Source organism: Podarcis tiliguerta, assembly GCF_965153285.1.
Source record: "Podarcis tiliguerta genome assembly, chromosome: 17".
Classification (NCBI taxonomy): Eukaryota; Metazoa; Chordata; class Lepidosauria; order Squamata; family Lacertidae; genus Podarcis; species Podarcis tiliguerta.
In genome coordinates this window covers 37,171,424-37,195,951 of record NC_139550.1, presented here as the reverse complement: position 1 = coordinate 37,195,951, position 24,528 = coordinate 37,171,424, and the positions used below count along the sequence as shown (strand labels likewise).

Below are 24,528 nucleotides of genomic sequence, written 5' to 3'. Positions count from 1 at the left end.
TGGCACAGGCAGCAGGGGGCTCTGGCGCAAGAGCTATGCCCTAGAAAGGGCTCTACTGGCATCTGCCTCCGCTCATTCACAGTGGGGTGGGGCAAAACCACCCCAAACCACAAATGGGACGGGGTGACTGTAGTGCACATGGCAGCAGCAGCAGTGGCTCATCATTTCGACCTGACTTGCAGCATGTCCTTGAAAGTTGCCAAAGGCAGGCAGCCTCCCTGAGCTTTCTCTGCCACACTAGGACGGGCTAACAATTGCTATCTGGCCATTATGAAGCATGGAGAATTGACCCCCATCCCAAGTGGAACAGGCAGAGGTATAAGAATGAAACGGCACTCAGAAGGTATCCTGTCTGTGGACACGTTACTTATTATTTTTAATTTTATTTATGAATTACTCCCTGTAAGGCATTCAGTAGCTACCAAGGCTAATAGCAGTGACAGACAAAGGCTTTATGAATTTGCCTAATCCTTTTTAAGAGCCATCACATTCCATGGCAATAAATATCACGTTAATTATTTTGTGCTATCAGCATACAGACTTTGGCATGTCCTGAAGATGCTGCCGTGTAGCTGGACAAAACTCGAGTTCTAGAGTTTTGAAAGGGCTAAGGGAAGAACTCAAGGATTGAACTTCTGACTGTTCAATCAGTGCCAAAATTTCAGCTTGTCAGATGGAACTTGGGTCATCTAGTCCAACCCCCTGGTGAAGAGGCATTCTGTTGGGGCAACCGCAACCTGGATTCAAGGTGCCAATTGGCTCCTAGTTTATATGTCTGAGTTTCTAACACTGGGAGGAAAGAACTGCAGGGGGGATGATGAGGCTTGAAATGAGTGGTGCCATTTTTTCTATCCATTGGCAGCCATAGTTCATCCATGAATTTTTCTTACTCTGGAATTAAGGCATTCACAGCACTGGAGTCTTTGTCAGATGTCATGGAGTCACGGTACTTCATCCAAGATCTATGACTGGTACGTCGAAGCTTTGGGGAACCATTCCAGAAACAGGAGGGGGAAATATCCTGGCAACATGTTTCACCTGTAGTAGGGAGGCAACAGGTTCCTTCCCCATGGTCTTCTTTCCCCATGGGCTCTGAGCTGGCACCAAGTTGGGAGTAGAGGATGGAAGGCTTCAGACTAATTCCAGGCTGGAGGCTGATTCAGGGACACCACAGAACACAGTCTATCCAGGCACAAACACCAATCCAGCCCGTTCCGTTCTACTGGGTCGCTCAAAAAAAAAACAGGATACAAATTTGGTGTGTTTTGAGGGGGCAACACTTTCACCTCAACCCCACGTAAAGTGACCAGTCGACTTGGGACGCTGAAGCTTTCTCCTTACAGCCCGATGTACTTAAGAAATTTCTGTATCCAGAGTATAGATCTGGATCAAGCCCAAGACAATCTGGTCAATGACATTCTTGGAGAGATCTTCGCTGAACACCTAGAAGGAGAGAAAACCAGAAGAGAATTGTAGAGTTGGAAGGGACCCCAAGAATCACTTAGTCCAATGCCCTGCAATGAAGGAATCCCAGCTAAAGCATCCATGACAGATGGCCATCTAACCTCTGCTTAAAAACCTGCAAGGAATTAGAGGTCACCACCTCCCAAGCGAGCGAGACCGCTCTGCTGTCAAACAGCTCTTGCTGTCAGAAAGCTCTTCCTGATACTTAGTCAGAATCTCCTTTCTTGTAACTCAAGTCCATTCTCCTACCTTAGAGCAGGAGAAAATAAGCTTGTTCCCTCTTCCAAGCAACAGCTCTTGAGATATTTGAAGGTGGCTATTATACCTCTCAGAGATGCGGGTGGCGCTGTGGGTTAAACCACTGAGCCTCTTGGGCTTGCCAAACAGAAGGTCGGTGGTTCGAATCCCCGCAATGGGGTGAGCTCCCATTGCTCGGTCCCAGCTCCTGCCAACCTAGCAGTTCGAAAGCACATCAAAGTGCAAGTAGATAAATAGGTATCGCTCTGGCAGGAAGGTAAACGGTGTTTCTGTGCGCTGCTCTGGTTCCCCAGAAGCGGCTTAGTCATGCTGGTCACATGACCCAGAAGCTGTACGCCGGCAAGATGAGCGCCGCAACCCCAGAGTCAGCCGCGACTGGACCTAATGGTCAGGGGTCCCTTTACCTTTATTATACCTCTCAGTCTCCTCTTTTTGGGGATAAACATACCCAGCTCCTTCAACTGTTCCTCATAAGGAACCAGGTAGGAAGGAAAAGGTTCTGCAGAGAAGGGAAGTCACTAAGGTGGAAACAGACAGTGGTGGTGGTTTTCCAGTTTACAGTGATTAGAAAGGTAGATTGCTGCTTGTGGTACGTTTACCCTGCCTGTTTTCAACTCTGCAACAGGCGTTGGATACCTGTTTCACTAGAGGGAACAGGAAGACAAAAGCAATGTGCATATGCACTATGGAAGTGAAGCTTCTCTCTAGTCACCTTCAGCTGCTTATTTATTTTTTATTTTTCTGTCTCCAGCCTTAATTGTCAACCACGCTGGACCCTGCCTCTCTCGCCTATCCCCTTGAGTTCACAGAAACTCCCGTACCTGACTTCAACACACTACTACACTCTGCAAGATGTTCTCGGGAGGAGTTGGGACAGTGCTTTTTCTGCTAGTACACCATACCTGGACCTCTCCTCCCCCCCCCCAAAAAAAATATTCCACTACATTGCACTAGTCTAATACCAGAACCACTTTTAATGTTTTTTCCTTCAATAATACCACCATTCCCAGCAGAACTAACCCCATAATAACCCTTCCTCTCCCTCACTCCCCACAATGCTTCTGCAGGCTCAAGATGGCAGATTTCTATAGCCCAAGAAAAAAGCACACCAAGAACTCAGGCCAATGTAAGTTTCAATAGTGGGAGTGGTCCCTACTCCCAAATCAATAGTCAATAGTAACAAAAACTAATGGGACGCGGATGGCGCTGTGGGTAAAACCTCAGTGCCTAGGACTTGCTGATCGTAAGGTTGGCGGTTCGAATCCCCGCGGCGGGGTGAGCTCCCGTCGTTCGGTCCCAGCTCCTGCCCACCTAGCAGTTCGAAAGCACCCCTAAGTGCAAGTAGATAAATAGGTACCGCTTTATAGCGGGAAGGTAAACGGCGTTTCCATGTGCTGCGCTGGTGCTGGCTCGCCAGAGCAGCTTCGTCACGCTGGCCACGTGACCCGGAAGTGTCTTCGGACGGCGCTGGCCCCCGGCCTCTTGAGAGAGATGAGCACCCAACCCCAGAGTCGGTCACCTTTACCTTTAACAAAAACTAATTCATTCAAAAGTATGTATTCTGACAAGGATTACAAACTCAAATAGAGTTTACAAACTCAAGCTCAAGATACACGTTGATCTACCCACACTTGTTATCCCTGAGAAACGTAGAAAATAACAGGATATATTTATCCGAAAGTCTTCAAACTTACACGACCCTTTAAAAATTAGCTGATGTAGGTGAATACATCGAAACAGGGCCCTGTCCTAGTTTCTAATCCATAACTGACTTCTGACTTCTGCTCAATGAAACTAAGACTTCCACGACGAATCTGGACTAACATGAATTTATCTCTACTCATAAACTCTTATCTCTAATTCTGTAATGAATTATTGTGTTATACATATTTTTATGAATTTGAGTCTGTAATCTCTGTTAGAGTTCATAATCTCTATTTGAGTTTGTAATCCTTGTCAGAATACATACTTTTGAATGGATTAGTTTTTGTTACTATTGACTATTGATTTGCGAGTAGGGCCCACTCCCACTATTGAAACTTACACTGGCCTGAGTTCTTGGTGTGCTTCTTTCTTGGTGTATTTAATAACAAAATTTCTATAGTCTGCACCCTGGTGGCTGCTCTTGCCGCCGTCTATAGTGGCGAAGGGAAGTGTTTCATAGCCACAGAAAGCAGCTACTTCCCCACCTCCCCCATGGCAGAAAGGGGAAGGGGGCACTGTGACAACTGTGGTGTTGATGCAGCTGCAGGGAGTGCGTTGAGGAGCCGGTGCCAGTGTGCGCACGCTCTCCGGGCTGCTGCGGTGGTTGCGCTCTGCCTCGCTCCCTTTTTTCTGGGCCGCTCCTTCCTGTGCGCCAGGGGCGGTTGGGCCTAAGCAAAATGTTCTGTGTGGAAGAGGAATGAGTCTGAGAAGGATGACAAAGGGCAAGATGAGGAACCCTTGCCGCCGCTGCCAAAATACGAAGGGCCTCTTGGAGAGGCCAACCTGCCGGGTCCAAAGCCGCCGCTCCCAGCAGGTTGCTGTGTCCTCCCAGTCTGCTCCAGTGGCAGCAGAAGCGGCGGCAGCTTTGGTTATGGCAGCACACTGCCATATGGTTTTGCCACATTCATAAGCTGAAAGTCCGTAAGAAGAGCGGAGCGCAACACAAGGTATGACTGTATAACAGGCAGGGAAGTGGCTGGTGTGAAGCATGGAGTCCATGGACTGCAGAGGCGCAGTAGCCAATGGCTGGCATTTCCTGTACAGTCATACCTCGGGTTGGATGTGCTTCGGGATGAGCGCATTTGAGTTGCACTCCGTGGCAACCCAGAAGTAATGGAGTGCGTTACTTCCGGGTTTCACCGCTTGCCCATGCGCACTCAAAATGACGTCATGAGCATGCGCAGAAGCGCCAAAACGTGACCTGCGCACGCGCAGACATGGGTTACGTTTGCTTCTAGACACGAACGGGGCTCCGGAACGGATCCCCTTCACATCTAGAGGTACCACAGTACTTCTGATTCAGCATAAAAACGGACCATTAAGAAGGAAGGAGGCTGCTGCGTGGGCCAGCTCCAAGACAAGAGTCCCGGTCCAGGTCGGGCTGAAAGAGGATACCCGACTGCTTGCCCCCAGCCAGCGGCCTGCCCACCTCTCACTCCCGTGCCCTTACCTGCCACCAAGGCCTCTCTGCTTCAGCATCAGCAGGCACCTCCACCCCGTAACACTGCAGGGCCAGGTAAAGGACAGATGCAGCGATATGCTGAGGGGGGTGTTGCAGGCACAGTGGCCCGTGGTAGCTGTCCCGCAGCAAGGCCCAGGCTGCCACAGCCACTGGGGTCCGATCCCAGCTGTGCCGGTTCATCCAGTGCTTCAGGGACAACAAGTAGTGGAGAAGGTACTGCAGAAAGAGAACAGTAATTGTCAGCGATGGCTGAAAACCCAGGGGCTCCGCTTGTGAGCAGCATCTCTCATAAAAGCTCTTCCTTTCAAAAAGGGATTAGAGCTTGTGGCAAATCCATGGCAGATGCTCTTCAAAGGCCATGTCCCTTGCTTCAGCCCCACTGGCTTCTGGTCCCATAATTCAGTCCCTTGGGGCTAACAACACAATCTCACAACTTTCCCCCACTTTGTCCTCACATGCGTGTGGCTCTCCAGCACGGAGGTCACCTTGGTTTAGGAAAAAACCTGGATGACTCCTGAACACCAGGGACACTGTGGCCCTCAGTGTTGCTGGACTCCCATCAGGCACGACCTGAGCCCAACTAATGATTGAGAACGGTGGAAGTCACAGCTTCCCCAGCCCCACTGAAGACCCACCTGGCCACTTGGTAGTGGAAAAATCTCTACACAACTCTTCAAAGCAAAATAGGTGTTGCTTTTATTCTCACAATAACCCTGGAACACAGATGAAACTGGCAAGCTATTTGCCCAGTAAGCTTCATGACTTGTGCGGGATTTGAACTCAGGTCTCTCCCGCAAGCCCAGTACTTTATTCATGCCACCACACCGGCTTTTGCATTCCTACATCTTGCTGCCCCAGCGTCCAATCCTACTGCACCTGCTCTCAACCACAGAGAAGGGCTCCAAAGTCAGGAGTGCTGGCTCCCAGCCTGCCTGGGTTCATTCCCCCACCATTAGGGGAACGAGTGTTGCTGGGTACCATCTTTCCTCCCCGCTACTATGTCTGCCTTCCCTTCCCTTCTCTGGCCAGAACTGTGACTTCTGATCTGTTCCTCCTAGTCTAATCCTCTGCAGTCTGTTCCCATCTGGAAGGTGGAAGCAGAACCCAGAGGCTTGGGGTGCAAGGAACAGTTCCTCCAGGTGGGAGGAGAGTCGTGAAGGTGTAGCCCTTTGCCTCCCAAGCAAGTCAAGCACCCCGTTTGCATCCTGAGCCCCACCCTGAGCAGCCCGCACCTTATGGGAGTGCTGGAAGGAGACACGGAAGCACAGCACCCGCAGCATGAGCAGCTCACACTGGACAATGCTGTCTCTCAGCTCCCAGAAATGCATGTCCAGTTCCAGGGGGTCACTTCGTGGGTGCAAGTACCTGTGGGGGAGAAGAGGAAAAATTCTGGGGGTTTATGGGGTTCCTTCTTGCAGGTGACAAATTAAACTGATTTTTCTCTTTCTCTGAACACCCAAAAAAAGCTGCGTGCAAATGTCTTACAGAGGGAGGCGTTCCTTCTAAGCCTGAAGAATCTTCTATGGAAATCTTGTGGAAAGCCAAATCCCTTGCCTAGAATTCTGACTGGGGCTACAGCCTTTGTTCCCCATAACTAGTAGATTTATCAACTACAGCTGTTAGTTGATTAATTGGGGGGGGCCCTTTTAATCAACAAGGAGAAAGCCTAATGGATAAAGCATTTATTTCACTTTTTAAGTCGGTTTTCTCTTTAGTCTGGCTGATGGCTGCAGCAAGGGGTCCTTTTTCGTTTATGCCACATGGGCTGTTCACATTAGGGTTGACCTACAAATTTTACTATACGGGGCAAATGTCTGCACTGCCACTTGTGAATAAACTTTGACATAAGCCAGTCAAGAGGAAACTGGATTTAAGCAGTTCAGAAAAGCAAGTGGGGATGTGTATGTCTTTAACCAAATTAAAAGAGGGATGGTTTTGTTATTCCTTGCTCTTGCAAGCACACCCAGCCACTGTGGAAAGCGGAGGATACAATGGCAAGATGAGTGAGGAGGGGCACAACTGTATAATCCCTCATACCATACATCCTATTACCTGTGGCTGACATTGATGATGTCCCTTGTCCTCAGGTGCTGCTCTTCTACCTTCCCCGCCAGGTAAAGGGCAGCCATAGCTACTAAGTAGGGATCATAAGGTTCCAGAGGCACCTCCATAAAGAACCGGTGGTAAATGGTGCATGCTGTGGCAATGGGGACAGAGCGCAAGCCCAGCTTCACACCTGTCAATCCAAAAGAGAATCAGCAAGGCGAGGACCGGGGGCTGAGGGGGGAAGCAAAGTGCAGGGCCCCTTGACTCACAGGTGGCTTGGCCACAAAGCAGAGTGCAGAAGAGGGAGAGGGCAAACTAACAAGGTTGTGGTGAGGGAAAATCCACTGGGAAGTTCTCCTGCGCAAACCTCTCTAAAATGAATGGGAGCTGTGCAAAACCATGCGCAGATCCAATTCCTTTCAGTGATGCAGACTCAGAATTTTTTCCCAGTGGATTACATCCCATTTTAACCATTGGGAGGAAGGGGCTTTCAGATTTTCTGCCTGTAGGCACCTAAATGTCGCTTCCACCCTCGAGATTCCTATGGGCTCCCCCTTCCCTCAATCAGGGCAGATTTCCTCCTAAACAATATTTCTTGATTTTCCTTGACGTTTTAGCTTCCGTTCTAAAATGAAGCAATCAGCCTTTTCCTTTTGGAGATATAAGACAAATTATTCAGACAATGTTTTTACCCCAAGCCTGCCTCCACCACCTTTCAGTTTTCCTGTGAGTGCAAAAGTACCAACACTATGCAATTTGTTTTTAAAAACAAAATGTCATTGAGCTTAACAATTTATTACAGCTAACTGAAAACAGCATTAATTTTAAAAGAGCATACTGCTTGAATTGTTTTCCTGTTTCTCACTGACTAACAATGACGCCCACCGACTCCTCCATTTCGCAGCTCTGGGCTTGCCTCCAACCCAACCAGGCAGGACCCTCTACCCTCCAAGACACAAAGATTGCCACACCTGGTCCTGTGTCTCCTCAAATCACCTTTCCCCTTCCAACATAACCCTCCTTTCTCACAAGAACTGGGGCACTACTGACCAAGCGTTCCTCAGCTGCAACAAAATGCAGAGCCCAGCACCCCTCTCACCTGCCTCCATGATGAACCTGCAGACTTTGAAGTGTGTCCTGGCATCGGCAGATACCTGACCGGCCTCTGACAACCCAGCAGAATCCATGAATGTTGGTGTGTTCCAAAGAGTCTGCAGAAGCAAAAAGAACCCAAAACCGCCTTAGGAAACACCCATTAGGAAAGTCCTAGGCAAAGCCCCTTGCTCCCAGTAGGATGCTGCTCTTTGAGTCCCATTCCTTTGACTGACAGCTGCTACCACCTGCCCCACTCCCTAAGGCCATGGCAGTCTAGCAAGAGTTGCGTGCTCAGGCTGCACTGAATTAAGGAGATATGGAGGGAAGGGGCTTGCCAGTTGGAAGGTCGGCGGTTCAAATCCCCGCGACGGGGTGAGCACCCGTTGCTCGGTCCCAGCTCCTGCCAATCTAGTAGTTCAAAAGCACGTCAAAGTGCAAGTAGATAAATAGGTACCACTCCGGCGGGAAGGTAAACAGCATTTGATTTTGCCAGAAGTGGCTTAGTCATGCTAGCCACATGACCCAGAAAAACTGTCTGCGGACAAACGTCAGCTCCCTTAGCCAATAAAGTGAGATGAGCGCCGCAACCCCAGAGTCTTTCGCGACTGGACTTAACTGTCCGGGGTCATTTACCTTTTTATGGAGGGAAGTCCATCTCTGCCTAAAAGCAAAACATTATATAAAACAGCAGGGGGCAACTATTTATAACTCCTGTCAAGAGGAGCAGGACAGCACCTAATACTAGCGCCCATGCTCGTAGCAAGTTGTAGCGCAAGGAGGACAGGATTAAATGGAAACGGCATCCAGAAAATGTACTCCTTTGACGCCGCATTACAAGAACGTGCTTGTTCCTAACATATGGTAAGGCAACACTTTATAAGCACACACTAAGAGAAGGGATGCAGCTCTGGCCTACTTCCACTGAATCAGCGGTGTGGGTGGGAGAGGGTGGGTGTTGGAGAACCCCCAGAACAGCACATGGGAGGAGGAGGGAAGATGAATCTGCCATGCAAGCTGAACTGGAAGAGTGCGACACCGATATTCCTCCCACTGCAAACAAATCAGGACATTTGTCCCAGCAGGACATTGTTAAAGTATCTGTACAGGCCAGTGAGGAAGAACCACTAGGCTACAGGCTGGATCTGGCCCATGGCACCTCTGCCAAGGCCACACTCCCCCCCCCCTCCGCCTCAAACGTCAGAAGAGCAGGGAAAATCTCACCCACACTTCAGCAGAGATGGGATTCGTGGGTGATGTTCCTCAGGATTGCTGGGGTGGGGGAGTCCAATAAAAATGAGTTAAGAAAAGCGAATAGCAGTGTGCGTGGGATGGGGGGGGCGTTAAACCTGCCCTCCCTCCCCATCCTGATGATACATCTTCGTGTGGGGGGGGGCAGGTGATGTGTCTTTCTCTCTATGTAAGTGGGGGAGCCCCTGCGAGAGAATATGGCTCTGGAAGGCAAGGGAGGGAGCATGTGCATATATGCACATATATAAGCACACATATATGTGGATATATATATTGGCAGCCACTCTCCTCCTCCAGCTATCTTTTCTACTCTAGAGGAAGTATACACACTCAGAATCAACAACCGTGAATCAGAACGGAAGAAGAGCTCTGCCGGACCATGTCAATGGCCTTTCCAACCCAGCATCCTGTTCTCACCTTGACTGACCAGAGGCCCCAATGGGAAACCCACAATTCATTGATGCCAGGACTGTTTAAAGACAGGGATGGAGGAACCGGCGGTACTGCAGGGACTCCCAAAAGCCCCAGCCGGTTTGAGCAACAGTAAGAGATCAGGGGAGTTGCATCCAGCAACATTTCTTAAGGTATCTCCAAAAATGGGTTCTCCAGTCAGTGAAGGAAGTGGAGTGGAAGGAGGAACGCAAGAAAGGCACACCATGCCCAGCCCCTGAACCATGGTAGGAAAGTCCCTCTGGCATTACAGTGCCCAGGCCTACGCAGCAGCACCCAGACTCTGCAAAGTTCAGCCCAGCTGGTGCCAATCTAGTTTGCACACTAGGAAGGCGAAGTATGTCCACCCAATTTTTTTGGTTGCTCACCTCGATTTGTCAAAAAATAACATGTCTTGTACAAATTAGAACATCCTTCAAAATATAAAATACAAAAGTAAAATGTTATCAGAACTTTGTAAGATACAACGAAGGTCTTTCTGCATAAGACTGCGCCCCTCGAGAGGTCTGCGCCCTGGGCGGCTGCCCGGCTGCCCTAAGGATGGCGCCGGCCCTGCAGAGCCCACCCCCCGCCCGGGGCTCGCCCCGCTCGGAGGCTCCCCGGTTTCCATCTGCCCAAAGGAAAGGAGGGCGCAGCCCCGCCCTCGCCCGCCGCCCCCCTCCGGTGCCCCGACCCACCCCGGGCACTCGCTCGCTCGCTCGCCTCCGCGGAGCTGCTGCTGGCGGGGGCCGAGGCGCGCAGCTGCCGGCGCGGGAGGCCGCGGAGCAGGCGCCGCCGCGCGGGGGGAGGAGGAGCCCGGCCCGGCCGCGCGCTGCAGCCGACCAAAGGCAGCCGAGCCGGCGCGCAGCTCCCGGGCCCGTCGCCCCCAAGCGGAGACCGGCCGGAGGCGCGCGCCAGGAAACGTCCTCTCGGGCGCGGCGCCGTCTTCCTCCGCGCGCTCCGGTGCGCTCTTCCTGCTCTCCGCCCCTCGGCCGGCCTTCCCTGCCTCGCCTGGGCGGAGACTTCTTTCCCGCCGAGGCTTCCCAGGCGCAGCGCTGCCCTCGCCGGCTGCTGCCCCGGGCGCGCTTCTTCGGCGCGGCGCTGCAGTGAGAGGGCTCCGCGGGGAAACACGTCCTCGCCCTCCGCCTCGCCTCCGGGGCTCGGGGAAGCAAGGGAAGCGGAGGCCTGAAGCTCCGGCCCGGGCAGGTTTTTCCGTGAGCAGCAGGAAAACACAAACGGGGGAACACACCGCGGAAAGCGCTTTTGGAGCCTTTCAGGTTCCGGGAAGGACTCGCGAGGGCTCTTTCCACGGACAGGTCCCCGTCCCCGTCCCGTCCCCCCCCCCGCGCCAACTCGCCCTTTCTTCATTTCCCCGCCACCCGCGTAAACCTGTGGTCGTGCAAGTGTAAGATGCGAGTTACCTGTAACTGAAAAGAGCCGTGGCGTGTGTTTTACGACGATTCCCCACGAGAGGGCGCCGGTTCAAAATTCTTCTGGAACCAAACGGACTGACGGATGGATGCGGCTGCAGTCCGGAGTTACCCATCGCTAAGGAGGAAGCCTCCCATTGGGCACAGTGGGATTTACTTCTGAGTAAATAGCTAAGCAGCAGCGTACACTAGACCTAAGCCTAAGCAATGCAACTGAAACAACATGTTTGCTCTGCCTCCACTCACGTCCTCTTGATTTCCTTTTTCTTTTTTCAAAAAAAAAAATTATTACATTTTCCACAATTATGACACTTATGACCAAACAAAACACAAAGAAAAACAAAAAAGACAGCATAAGAAAAAACAATATAGTGCATTACCAAAAAGATATAACCAACACCACAACATATATAAAAAATAGGGAAAAGAAGAAGACGTCCTCTTGCTTTCCTGTTTATCTTATAATACAAATCACAGCCCAGTTGGTAGAGCATGAGACTCTTAATCTCAGGGTTTGGGGTTTGAGCCCCACATTGGACGAAATATTCCTACACTGCAGGGGGTAGGACTAGATGACCCTCATGGTTCTTTCCAAAGCGACAATTCTATGATTCATAGAACTCTGCACTTGGAAGGGACACAAAGTGTCATCGAGTCCAACCCCGGCAATGCAGGAATCACAGCTAAATAAATATTAGACTAAAGCACCATGCACATTGATGACCATTGTTATAAGAATTCTAAGGTCTCAAATACAGAATCAATGTTCATAAATGTACAAGGCAAACATATATAAACCACATCTCTGAAATAGTACAGGAGAGCAATCCTGAAGCCATTTTGACTCTCCCAAATTAACCTCAAGTATTTCTCTGCAAGGAGGAAGGAAATGGGTAAAGCTTTCCAATTGTTTTTGGACTGTAGCGACTTACACCTCCCTGCAAAAACAGTCTGACAAGTACAGTGGTGCCTCGCAAGACGAAATTAATTCGTTCTGCGAGTTTTTTCGTCTTGTGAATTTTTCGTCTTGCGAAGCACGGTTTCCCATAGGAAATGCATTGACGGTTTCCCATAGGAATGCATTGATGGTTTTAAGAAAAAGGCGCAAGACGTTTTCGTCTTGCGAAGCAAGCCCATAGGGAAATTCGTCTTGCGAAGCAACTCAAAAAACAAAAAACTCTTTCGTCTTGCGAGTTTTTCGTCTTGCGAGGCATTCGTCTTGCGAGGTACCACTGTATCTGTTAAGCTAAGCAAATCACAGCCCAGTGTAAGAGGTTCAGTAACTAAAGCATTTACCATCTCAAAAGAATGGCCAGGCAGCCCAGAAAATGCAATCAAGTAAGGCATTATCTGGTATCCTGGCAGACAGGAGAGAAGCAACACACTCAAATTTCTGCTGAAGACCACCTCTTTCTGTGACGTAGGTATGATGTTTTGGGGGTGGTCTTGGGTTACAGGGTGGGCAATTTCAAAAGTCTTTATAAGGGCTTACGCACCAGTGTTCTGGGTCTCTCCCACCTCCTTGCAAGGAGGAGAGGGAACTTGGTTGCAACAGAAAAATAAAGATCTGCCTTGCTTTCTATGGATCTTGCCTCCATCCATTCATCTCTGACTGATCATGGACTTAGGGGACTCAGTCCCTTGAGGAGTTGGGCATCAAAAGCCAAACCCCCTATTTTTTCTATACTATAATATAAATCAGAGCCAGCTGATCTTGGTTTTCTTGATGGCATCTGTCTGTCTCAGGAAGAGTGTGCCATTGGGGGGCAAAGTCAACCCGTTGGAGAGTTACAGCTCCTGCTGTGGGTGTTGAGACCAATTCAGGAGAGGCATATTTTGTTGCAGCTGGGGCAGATGAGGGCATCTAGTTGTGCACAATGGTGTTTCTACAGGAAAACACATGGTGTTTACCCTATTGGAAGCCTCTGGTCAGTTTCAGCACAGTTGTCAGTTTGCAACCCAGAGTTTCCCCCTTTAAATTTGAGAATGGGTCTTTTCCTGTCTCTCTTCCATCTGGTGCTGCCATTCACACGCTTCTTCGCCAAGCATGTGGGTAGGGTGGGGGCTGGGAGTTGAGACAAATGATAGAAGCAGGTGAAAAAAAAATGGATGGGAGAGCCCACGACTGCCTCACCAGCCCCAACCCCATCCAGCCTCCAGTGGAGTTCTCCAATGAAGCCTGGAAAAAAGGAAATGTCCTGCATTTATGCAGACTGCTCAACTCATGGCTGGTTGCACATTTTCAATGTAGGCATTTGTACTACAGTGACTGGGGGTCTGAAACAACATTTGGGAGGATATCCTTTTCGTAAGAAGGCTGTTGAGGAACATGCCTCCAAGGTTCAAGTCTCTGTCACAGTGAAAAAGTCCTGCGGCATCTGAAAAATCAAGCAGTTTATTGTGACGTGCACTTTCAAATCCATAGTCAAGGGTCAATTTCATGAAGTGCAAATTATTAACATATAAATACAAATTTACTAAGCCTAACCTAACTTTCACCAGATACAAAGAGTAAATTGGAAGAGCACATTGGGCACTGAGGTACGCCAGAAGAAAAAACCCAGTGAACAAGATTTAAAGGTAACAGAAGTGCAAGGAACACATTCAGATAGCAAGATAAAAGCCACAAACAAAACATGACCTACATTTTCTGGAACATCAGAGCTTGAATACTGTGTGCCACAGCAAATAATGCTGTGGCCTTGGCCTTGTGAAACCTGGTTTCAAAACCCAACTCAGCCGCAAATACTACATATTATCTTTCAATATCTGTAGGTCATTTGGGGGGGAAATGTACGTAAGTTATTATGATGGTGTAAATCAAGGAAAGGGTTTATTGGCTTGTTGATATTCTTCGTTTTGCTTTGTGATGTATTCTTGTGTATTTTTATGTTGTGAACTGTCCTGTGATCTGTGGTTGAAGGACAACAACAATGTTCAAAGGCTGAAGTTGTTTAGAACCTCAGAACAGAATTTTGAAACCACAAGGAGCAGAAAGTAGCTTAGTTTAGTTTATAGTAAATGAAGCTTCCTCAAAGGTGAATTCTAACAAGACTAACATATTCTCAGGTTTTCCTGTGTTTTCCTCAGTATCACACAGCCCTGATGGTTAACAGTTTATATTCACCTGAGTTATTCCAATAAAGAATGTGAAAATCTTCCATTATATTAAAACCTGTGCCTTGTGTCTTAGATTATGTGTTCTAAGTATCTAAGACTTGCAGTAGCTGAAAACCAGTGTTTGATATATGGAGGGGATCTGTCCCCCTTGCCTTTTGTGATGGCTTCTTTGGTTTATTTTAGAAGAGGGGAAATGGTGGTGAGTCAAGGGTGGGGCTCGTGAATTTCTTTTAAATCCCCTTTACCTCCCCTCCTCCCATTTGAACATCCTGCTTGAATCTCATTAACACGGGGGGGGGGGGGCGGATTAAAGCTTCTCTTTAGCACCCTTGCCAGAAGCCGCATCATGCCAAGCTGCAGTGTTGTGCGAAGGAGCCATGAGCTGGCACCTGCCCAGTTCCATACTGTTGTACTCCCATCAGTAATTGATACTCGGCAGCTTGCACTGCTGGTGTGCAGAACACTACAACCTTGACAGAAATGTTTCATACACATCATCACCAGCTACTACCTGGGTCAGAAGAGCAGGATGTTCAAATCTCCTGGCCATCTCCTAGGCTGAACTCCATCTGAATTCAGTGAGAAAGAGCAGCATGAGCACTTAACACAGGGGAAACTCTGGGCACGGGGCTGCTGCCACAAGCAACAGAGAGAATGAGTTGACCCTTCAGAGAGATGCATCGTGAGGGTTTTGCTGAGTGCTGAGAAATCAGGATAAACATAGCGGGAGCTACTTTTTTCATTTTAGCAGAAATATATTTAATTCTAGGCCAGTGACAGACAATAGTTTTTTAAAACATGAGAGAACTGCACTCATGTGGTGTGCTACTCACATACTCCTTTTGTTCCACAGTAGTCTCTTGTATGCCTCCTTCCGGAAACTCTTGCAGCCAAGCTGGTGCCAAATGTATTGCTCTGCTTTCCTTTGGACCACATCAGTGAGGCCGAGACAGGGGGTCTTGTTGTCTGGGCTGCCCAGGACCCCCTGCGCCACAGGGAGGTTCCTTTGGTGCTGCTAACACAGCAAAAACGATGCAGGAGGTAGCAGTTACAAGTTACTGGTCTCTGCAGCCACAGCAGGTGCTGTGATTCTCCAGTGGTATTACTTCACACACACACACACCCCAAAGTGTACTCCATTGTCTCTTAAGACAGGCGGATGCCAACAACAACAAGTCCCTGGTCAAACAAGTTTTGCATGCTTTTGAAACAAGATCAAATCTGCCAAATCTGTTTACCAGGGGGTAGCTGATGAACCTTCATTGCTTTGACAATGGAATGAGGTGGTAAAGAAGATTTCAAGTTTCTTGCAAATTACATAAAGGAAGTCGGAGAAGGATGGGGAATAAACAAGGCGAGGCTGGAGACGGCTTTCTTTTGTTGGGGTTCCTACTTCATGCTCGCAATTTAAAATGATAACACCACTTTGCAGAGTTGTTTGCTTTTCTAAGCTATATGTTGTATATCAGTTGGCTGAAGGTGTTCCTAGGTCTTGCCTTAAAGTTCAGTGTGATTTACAAGTTGAACCTATGCAGTCAGAAGTAAGCACTACTGAGTTCAATGCAGTTCACTGCCAGGAAATTATGCACAGAACCACAGTTGTGCCTCATGGATGATCAGGGATGTAAATTCATGTCTCCTGGATCAACACAGCTCCCTGGATTTTGGACTTTCCTTGAGGTTGTGGCAGTGGGAGCTGCCATGGCATATGTGGCAATGAATTTCCTAAGTGCTGCCTTTGAACAGAGGTTCCCACATTGTTCCAGATGCTCAGCCCGACTCTCTTGCCTCAGAGGGAGCTGTTGCCTGGCAACTGCCAGAAAGGGAAGATGCACCTCCGTCAGGAGCTGAGCAAGGTCCAGCTGTCCAGCACCAGTCCTGTGCCTAGAAGGAAGCTCTGCTGCCTACTAGGCAGAAGCCACATGGCAGCCAAAGGGAAGACCAAGGCAGGAAATGCTTGCTGACTAATCCTGGCACCACAGAGACACTCTGGCATTAATGTCCCTGATACCAGACCTGGATGTGATTTTTATTGAGATTTTTTTTTTGCAGTTTGAGAGACCCTCAGGATTATAAAGTGGCAACAAAACTATTCTAAATTAAATAAAAGCTGAAAATAGAAAGCTGGGGTTCAGCTTTTAACTCTACGACAGAGATGTATTTCCAGATCAAGGAATTTGTTTTACTAGATTATCTGTGTGACTCATTGAGGGGAACAGAGCCACATGCTACTGAAGAAGGCAGCCCCTTCCCTCTGATGGTGGGGGGGTGGGCTTTTAGCGTATCAGTAATGTTATTAGAGAGAGAGAGCACGCGCACACAAATTCATCATTTCAGTGCCAATGCTCATATAGTCAAAGGGGCACCATCCATGCAAAACCCACAGTTCCTGGAAATAGAAACAAAATATTTAGAAAATAATCCAAAAAACAAAGACTGTGCATTCTTAGTGGTCACAGAATGTTGAATGACTGCTGTGGGGGAAATGGAATGGAGTATTTCCCCAAAGGGATGCAGGTGGCGCTGTGGTCTAAACCACTAGGCATAGGGCTTGCCGATCAGAAGGTCGGTGGTTCAATTCCCCACGACGGGGTGAGCTCTTGTTGCTCTGTCCCAGCTCCTGCCAACCTAGCAGTTCAAAAGCACGTCAAAGTGCAAGTAGATAAATACCGGTACATACTGCTCCGGAGGGAAGATAATTGGCATTTCCATGCGCTGCTCTGGTTCGCCAGAAGCGGCTTAGTCATGCTGGCCACATGACCCGGAAAAACTGCGAACAAACGTCAGCTCCCTTGGCCAGTAAAGCGAGATGATCACTGCAACCCCAGAGTCATTTGTGACTGGACTTAACTGTCGGAGGTCCTTTACCTTTTATTCCCCGCCCCCCAAAAAAGAGCATGACTGACTGAAGAGGAACCTTTTTGGTTCAGTGGGCCAGATCTTCATCAACCCCTACCCTGTGAGCCAACAGATAGGCAGAAACACCCCACCTCTCAGTCATCTGACATCATCTGAGTTCCCACAGGGAACTTGCTCATGCACCTGAACAAAGCAAGACTGAACTCCCTGCCCCTCAGCTGGTGCGCAGGAAGGTCAATCCTGCTTTGCACAGGGTGCAGCTGATCCAGCCCCTTGCCTGACATCACTTTGACATCAAGGGCGGGGCCTGCAGGGGAAACAAACTTACAGGTCAAATGGGGAGGCCTAGAGGGTCAAAACTGGCCTCTGGAATAGATTAATAACTGCAAGGCTTTGCAAAGAGCCCTGAGGAAAGCACCTTGTAAGGCTTGTTTCTAGTTCTAAGGTTTTCTTATTACGTTTGGATATCACCTTTCCTGCAGGGACATTGAGCCGTGTGCTACTGAAGAAAGCAGCCGGTGTCAGAACTGCGTCTTTACAGCAAGTGTGAGGAAACTTGTTCAGCCCAAAGGCCACATTTCCTCACGGAGAGCCTTCCGAGGTCCACACTGCCATAGCAGCCAAGGCCAAAGGGAAGAGCAGCCGCAGGAATGGATGGGACTCTCACCTTCGTACTGCAGGTTCCACTTCAACCCCATGGAAGCCAGAGTGTTTGCTGCATGTGCCTCTTTCTGAGGCAAGCAAGAAGAAGTATCCCAGTTCAAGTGTGGAGCAGATTCAGAGGGAGAAACCCATGTAAAGCAGAGGTTGGTGGGCTTGCAATCTAATGAACAAAAGGGGCATGTGGACAGAGGCTGGTGAGGCATCCCCTCGCCTGCCATGTGTCACAGCCCCTCTCACATGTGGCGTCACAGCTGCTTGGATGCTCAGCCATGTTGGGTTGATCAAAGAAAGAAAGCTTTTGAGGTGCATGGAGCTGTTTGGCACGAGGTAGAACACTGTAGCATCGCAAAGCTTGTTAGTGTTTCCTCTCTAGAAGGTCGCTTCCATGTTGTCGCGGAAGCTACCTATAAATGCAAAAAGGCATCTAGAGCTGAAGCAGTAAGAGGAGATGTAGGCGGCAGCCGTTCTAGACATATTAAGCCTGGTGAGACTCACTCTGCATTCATGATTCCCAACCTTCATTCCATCTGGCCGTTGCAGCTAAAGCTACCAAGCCCTTTTTTCTGATGTGCTACATTTGCCACAAAGTAATGCACTGTCTGAAGAACCACAGTGTGTATGTGCACACACAACAACCACCACCATAGGGAGGTAAGCTAAAACAGTCTCCCCCCACTTCCCGTTACCGTGGTTTCCATTCACATGTGAGCCATCAGTTTGTGACTAGAAACTTTTTTCCCCTGGGCTGGGGGAACATGGAGAGAACAACTTATTATTTGCTACTGTTTAGCTAGGATCTATGCTGATTTCCAGCAGCCTCCATGGGGGTGGGGTAGGCAGGGAACAGCCTGAGAATCAATCAGACCCATTAGGAGTATGTCAAGTAGCGAGCCTTTTAAAAGTCTCAGGTATCACATCTCCTTGAAGTCACCGCTGATCATCAGGGAAGCGGGCAGAATGCTAACTGCAAATTGGGTTTGGGGGGGAGGGAGAGAGAAGACATTGCAGGTCATGGGGAAGAGAAGGCGAGGAAGCAGAGACATTTTCAGACCACCACGTACGCCTCCTATCCATCTCAGGATCATTTGTCCAAATTTATCAGGATCAAACAGCAGTCCAGGTGGCCATGGATGAGCCCTCCTTGCCTGACCCAGGCAGGGCCATCCCTACCATTAGGCACAGTGAGATAAACACCCAGTGGGTAGAGAGGGGAAGTAGGTGTCCACTTGACTTACAGTTTCAAACTAGATTGGACCTGGTTTGGTGGGAACTACAAAACAGACGCATATTGTGGCTAACATCATGTGTCTGCGGCCTCACAAGGCAGCAGTGGGAGCGCGCTGGACGCAAACAGGAATGTGTACACAGCCACCCTCACATGCTCCTATCCATTTCTTTATCCAAATAAGCAAGGATACATTCTGGTCAGACCAACATATTTGGGCTGTGAAGCACGGGAATTGGGAAGTGTGGCCTGGGGACACTTCCAAGGGCCAAACAGAGAGGCGTGGAGGGCCACAGTCTACCCTGTGACTTCTAAGCTAGCCTGCTGCCCTCGTGTGCTTGGGAGGGCATCAGCCTAGTGTTGAAGCAAGATTCAACCACCAACACAGTCAGCTTCTATATCTGGAATGGGGAGGAGCTATCACCTTGTCTTTCACCTCAGGTAGCAAAATGTCTTGGGTGGACCTTGCAGGTAGCTGCCCAAATGGTTTAGAATAGAGGTCAACTATTGGAGGTGCTGAATCTGAGAGATGTTCCCAGCTCTTAAAAGAGAAAGGTGTGTGAAGAAATTGGCTTCCTTTGCAATGGAGCTTTTCTGACAGGCCACTGAAGAGGACAGATGTGTTGGCCTGTGGCCCCCCCCCCTCCTTCTAAATGACCCTTCAGGAAAATTAGCTGCTGACCAGAGGTCTAGAGGACCATATTATGCACATCTGAGTTCAATATGGCTTACTTCAGAGTGGGCAAATGGGTATAAGTGCAGCCTTTTAGAGACTGTACTATCTTTATTTCACAACAGAAAAACTGAATAATGCAGTGGGCTCTGCAATAGCATGCTGATTTACATGTGCTTGACCTTTTCTTTTCTTTTTGGCATGGCTTGGAGATCTGCTCAACCTGCATGCAAATGTATGCATAGACAAACCATATACCACAGAATGTCAGTAATTGTCCAGCCAGTGGCAGACTTTGCCTCTCATGCTCCACTGTGCAGCGCTGTAGTGGCGCTCCCTGCAGCACAGCACCCTGTGTGGCCAAACTGGTCGCACAATTCTCAAACCGCTTCTGGTACAGTGACCTCTTTCCCAAGGAAACCAGACCTGGGTGAGTGGACTGCAGGGCCAGGACATCTCAGCACTTTGAAAACTGAACTGGAGTCTACACAGCCATTATGATATGTAATATTTCCAGCCTCAAAGGCTTTCAAACTATGAATTGACTTTCCCTTGCCAGGAAAAATAAATTTAATAATCTGTGATTCAGAAGTACTGAGACTTTTAAATGAAAATCCCTGCCTATCCCATGTTTGGAGGTTATTTGGGGACATGCTATGTGAGAATAAGAACAGAAAGAGAACTTTATGAAATTAGAAACTGTTGTGCATATAGAATTAAGGGGGGGGGGAGGGAACTACGTTGAGCTGTTCTTAAGTACATTTCCTGTCACTGAAAATACTCTGTATTCAAGAAGAGCACCATCTTGGTTAAAATGTCAATTGGGAGCAGAGGGGGAGGAATATAAGCAAGGTAGCCAAGACACCGGGGGGGGGGGGCAGCAAGCACTATGGGATGGGATACAGTGTGGTTTACAATTGCATTATGTCTGGCCTCTTAGTTATTGATTTTTCTCCTTTTTCTATTTATAGCAGCCTCACTCAGTGTCAAATCTCTTTCAGCGGTCACAGGCTCCAGCAGAAACAGGGCTGAAAAGGAGGCAGCAAAGCCAGACAGCCGGGAGGGGGCCGGGAAGAGACTTGGGCTGTGCAAGGATAGCATAGCTTGTAGTGCCAGCGGGAAAGAGCACCAGCCACAATGATGGCACCATCAGCACCATCATCTTAAATAAGATGGACAGTTCCACCTCCACATTCATACAGGTTCTCTCAAGAGCCAAGATGGCTGCACTCCAGCTAAGTGTATAAACTATCAAATCAAGTATACGAAGCTAAAATCATTGCATCCTGACAAAGCGTCTGTGACAATGACCCTTGGCTTGAGGGCAGGGAGACTCCTGGGAAGCATCTGTGGGAAGGAGTCAAAGCACTGGCAGCTCCCCGTACCCACCAACATGCCAGGGATGAGGGCCTGTTTGTGGCTAGCATGGTCTGAGGCACACCTTTCCTCCTCAACAGCTCCCTCCTCTTCCAGGCACCATCCCCACGGCACTGATCCCACCCCCGTCACCAGAGAGCAGGAGCAGCATGGCTGGGTGTGGGCCTGTGGCTATGTGCTTAAGGGCACTGCTCCTGTAATTCGCTTGCCCTTTAGAAATTACAGAATGCAATGTAAGCAAAGTCATACTATGACTATGTGACTGAATCCCACCTGAAAATAGCAGCAGTCTGAAGCGCCCTCTGAGAAACAGATGAAAAGCTTTGTCACTTCCAGATGAACATTCATTCTGATTTGTTTGCAGGGAGGTTAGACAATGCCACATCAAGCAAATGTTATCCTACACTTATTCTGTCACTTCCCAGATTGCAAAAAGCCCACTTTGGGAGAGGGGTTATTGGGCAAGAGTTTGAAATCAATCATAACTGTGCAACCTGAATTTGCTGGCATGTGATTGAATCCCACCTAAAAACAGAGACAGCCTGGGAATGCCCTGAATTGCATAAGATTCTCCTGGACGTAGGTTTTCAGGTTGTATTGAGGAATGCTGAGACTGAAAAACACACAGCAGGTTGAATCCATATATCTATAGCTATAGCTCTATCATCTATATCTGTATTTATATCTATATCTATATCAGCTGTATCCAGCCTTAAGCAAAAGCTATAGATAAGGCCCTGTGATTGAACACTCCCCCATGAAGAGGCCTATACAACAAACCAATTGTTTCTCCACAGACCATATTATGTCATGTTATCTTTCTTTTCTTCACCTTGGTATAGTATCTTGAATGACTCATGCAACCCTGAATGTAAGATGATGTCATTGCTATTCTATGATGGGAGCTAAACCTTATTTAAAAATCAATGAATTATCTGTTCCTCCAGCCCAACTGAACTATCATAGCCCAGGAAGAGTTGTCAAATTGTCCCCTTTCCCGCAACATTTTCAATCTTGGGATGGCCATTTCTGCATCATCCAAAAAAGAAAAGGAAATGCAGCAGGCATGCACACACACACACACAGACTTTGAAGGGCAACACATATTTATTAACTATGCCAATTTATATGCCTAGGTGCCATTTTAGAAATTGGTACAACTCAAGTGAGGAAGTCTGTGACCAAGTGACCTGTCGGCCTGCTGAGTTTGCTATCCACACTAACTGTTGATGAGCAGCTCCTGTTCTTCTTCCTTATGGTCCTGTATCATTAAACCAGACTTGAACAGAGCTGTCCTCTGCCCATCCCAGTTCTTTGTGCACGGCCTCATGGTCCAGCAGCAACCAAGATTCCAAGTCGGAAGCCATGGTGCCACAAGCTGAGGAGAGGGACCAGGTTCCTGGCTCTGGTCCTGATGAGGAACTCAGGGAACATGATGCTGGCAGGCTGGTGGACACTAAACTAGCTCCCGGAGGACCATGGCCCGTAAAATCAGAGCCAGGACCTTCACATGCACCTTCCTTTGGGCCCTAGGAATTCAGGGCCTCCCAGAGTACAGGAAACACACCAGGCAAGAGGCCATGGAGAGAAGCAGCAAAGCATCTTCAGGCCAGAAGGTTGCTGCCTTACTCCCTAAGCATCTTCAGGAGCCTACCCAATCAGGGTCCCTTCAACAGGCTGTTGTGTGGACAGAGCCTTAGTCCACCCCTCCCTCTGTGCATGTGCAGGGAGAACCAGACCAGTGCTAGACATGCATTGCAAAGTGCAGTAGAAGAAATGGCTATCCCAGCCTTCATCAGCTTGGGGCTGATGGGAACTGTAGTCCAAAACATCTGGCTGGAGGGCACCAGTCTGGCAAAGGCTGGGTTAAACATTTGTGTCCCGAATACAGGTGCTTCATCAGAACGCAGCTGAGGTTTGTTTAAAGAAACAAACACCAGTTTCCGCAACCTGTTCCATAATGCCTACCTGTCTTTCACCTGTTAAAAGTAATCCTTCCCAGGAGTATGTATGAGGGAAGTGCTACTCCAATTTTAATTGAGGAAGAAAATAAAGGTGCTTTTTATATCAGAAGTCTGGGAAGCATTAGGCTGTTTCTGATCAGAAGAAAGAAAGAAAGAAAGAAAGAAAGAAAGAAAGAAAGAAAGAAAGAAAGAAAGATTTAATAAAGGACATGCGACTTCTCAGACATATGTCATAAATTGTGCTTTCTTTTCTGCTCTGGCTCAGCTTTGCCGAGAGTACGGGAATCACACACTGGCATCTCTTGAGTGGGTAATGGAGAAACAGAATGAACCAGCCAAGGGATGAGATCATCTGTTTATACTCACTACTTCTTCCATTAAAGTGGGGAGGGGAGGGAGGCTTTTAAGGGCTGATCGCTGGCCTGTGAAACTAGCCCTTTGTTTGTCAGGATGATTCTTGCCGTCTCTCTGCTCCTTTGTGTGTGAGCCTGACTGATGATGTGCTCCTGGCATGTCTCTCCCTTTCAAAAGAGATGGTGCCATCTGAGAGATACACTCAAAGAGACCAGCAGCATTTCAGCTAAGTAAAAGCTGCAGGGAACAGGGGAGTCATGGCTGGCCCACTGACCATTCAGCAAGGTGTTTGCGTTGAGTTGCAGACATAATAAGAACTCTGAGGGATCAGATCAACTTCCTACCTCGTCCAGCATCCAGTTTCCTTGAGTGGTCAGCCAGATGCCTAAGGGACGTCTGCAGGCAGAACATGAGGGCAGCACCCTTCTTCTCCTTCTGTGGTTCCTTAGAGACTGGTGTTTAGAGGTGCCACCTCTAATTCTGGGTGAAACAGTTGGCCATTGTGATGACGAGCCATTGGCGGCCTTTTCTTCCATGAATCTGTATAATCCCCTTTTAAAACTGTCTTAAGTCCTTGGCCTTCACACTACATTTCATAAGTTATTGCTGCATCTTGGAAGTAAAAGAGAAAAGGAAACAGGGCATTAATAAAGATGTTATGCGGGTTGTTCTCTTGTTCTGTAGGTTGTTCCTGTATTGCTGTGAGCACTGTGAGCTCAGTAAATAAGTCCATTTCGGTTTCTCTTGGTTTCCTATTTCTCTAATCTAAAGTTTGGTTCACGGGTCATTTTCACACCAGTTTGTGAGTTCTTTTGAAAAAAGTCCTCATGAGAATTCCTCAGAATTTTGGTGCACATTGCCACGTAATATACACATATTTGTACAAATTTTGTGATATACACATTTTTAAAAGCATATATTTCATAATTCTACTTACAATTAGGTAGCCGTGTTGGTCTGCCGTAGTTGAAACAAACAAACAAACAAAATCCTTCCAGTAGCACCTTAGAGACCAACTAAGTTTGTTATTGGTATGAGCTTTTGTGTGCATGCACACCACACGAAAGTTAATACCAATAACAAACTTAGTTGGTCTCTAAGGTGCTACTAGAAGGAATTTTTTTATTACATTTCATAATATTAGGCTTTAATTCAAT

At 48.3% G+C, this 24,528-nt stretch overlaps 1 protein-coding gene across 7 annotated transcripts; it reads right to left on the bottom strand.

The window, feature by feature from the left end:
• Positions 1-348: 348 nt before the first annotated feature.
• CCNQ (cyclin Q) lies at positions 349-23,978 on the bottom strand. 7 transcript variants are annotated; one of them, XM_083420359.1, is made up of 7 exons: positions 23,716-23,978; positions 15,090-15,271; positions 8,034-8,145; positions 6,941-7,124; positions 6,121-6,253; positions 4,877-5,104; positions 349-1,443 (listed from the first exon to the last, which is right to left on the bottom strand). In XM_083420359.1, the coding sequence occupies exons 3-7, from the start codon at positions 8,119-8,121 to the stop codon at positions 1,354-1,356; spliced, it is 723 nt and encodes a 240-aa protein (XP_083276485.1). In that variant the 5' UTR covers positions 8,122-8,145; positions 15,090-15,271; positions 23,716-23,978; the 3' UTR covers positions 349-1,353. The 7 variants fall into 7 exon arrangements, with proteins under 7 accessions (XP_083276485.1, XP_083276483.1, XP_083276486.1 ...); XM_083420357.1 differs by lacking the exon at positions 15,090-15,271 and having other exon boundaries at positions 23,716-23,742; XM_083420360.1 differs by lacking the exons at positions 15,090-15,271; positions 23,716-23,978 and adding an exon at positions 11,128-11,172.
• Between the last annotated feature and the right edge of the window lie 550 nt (positions 23,979-24,528).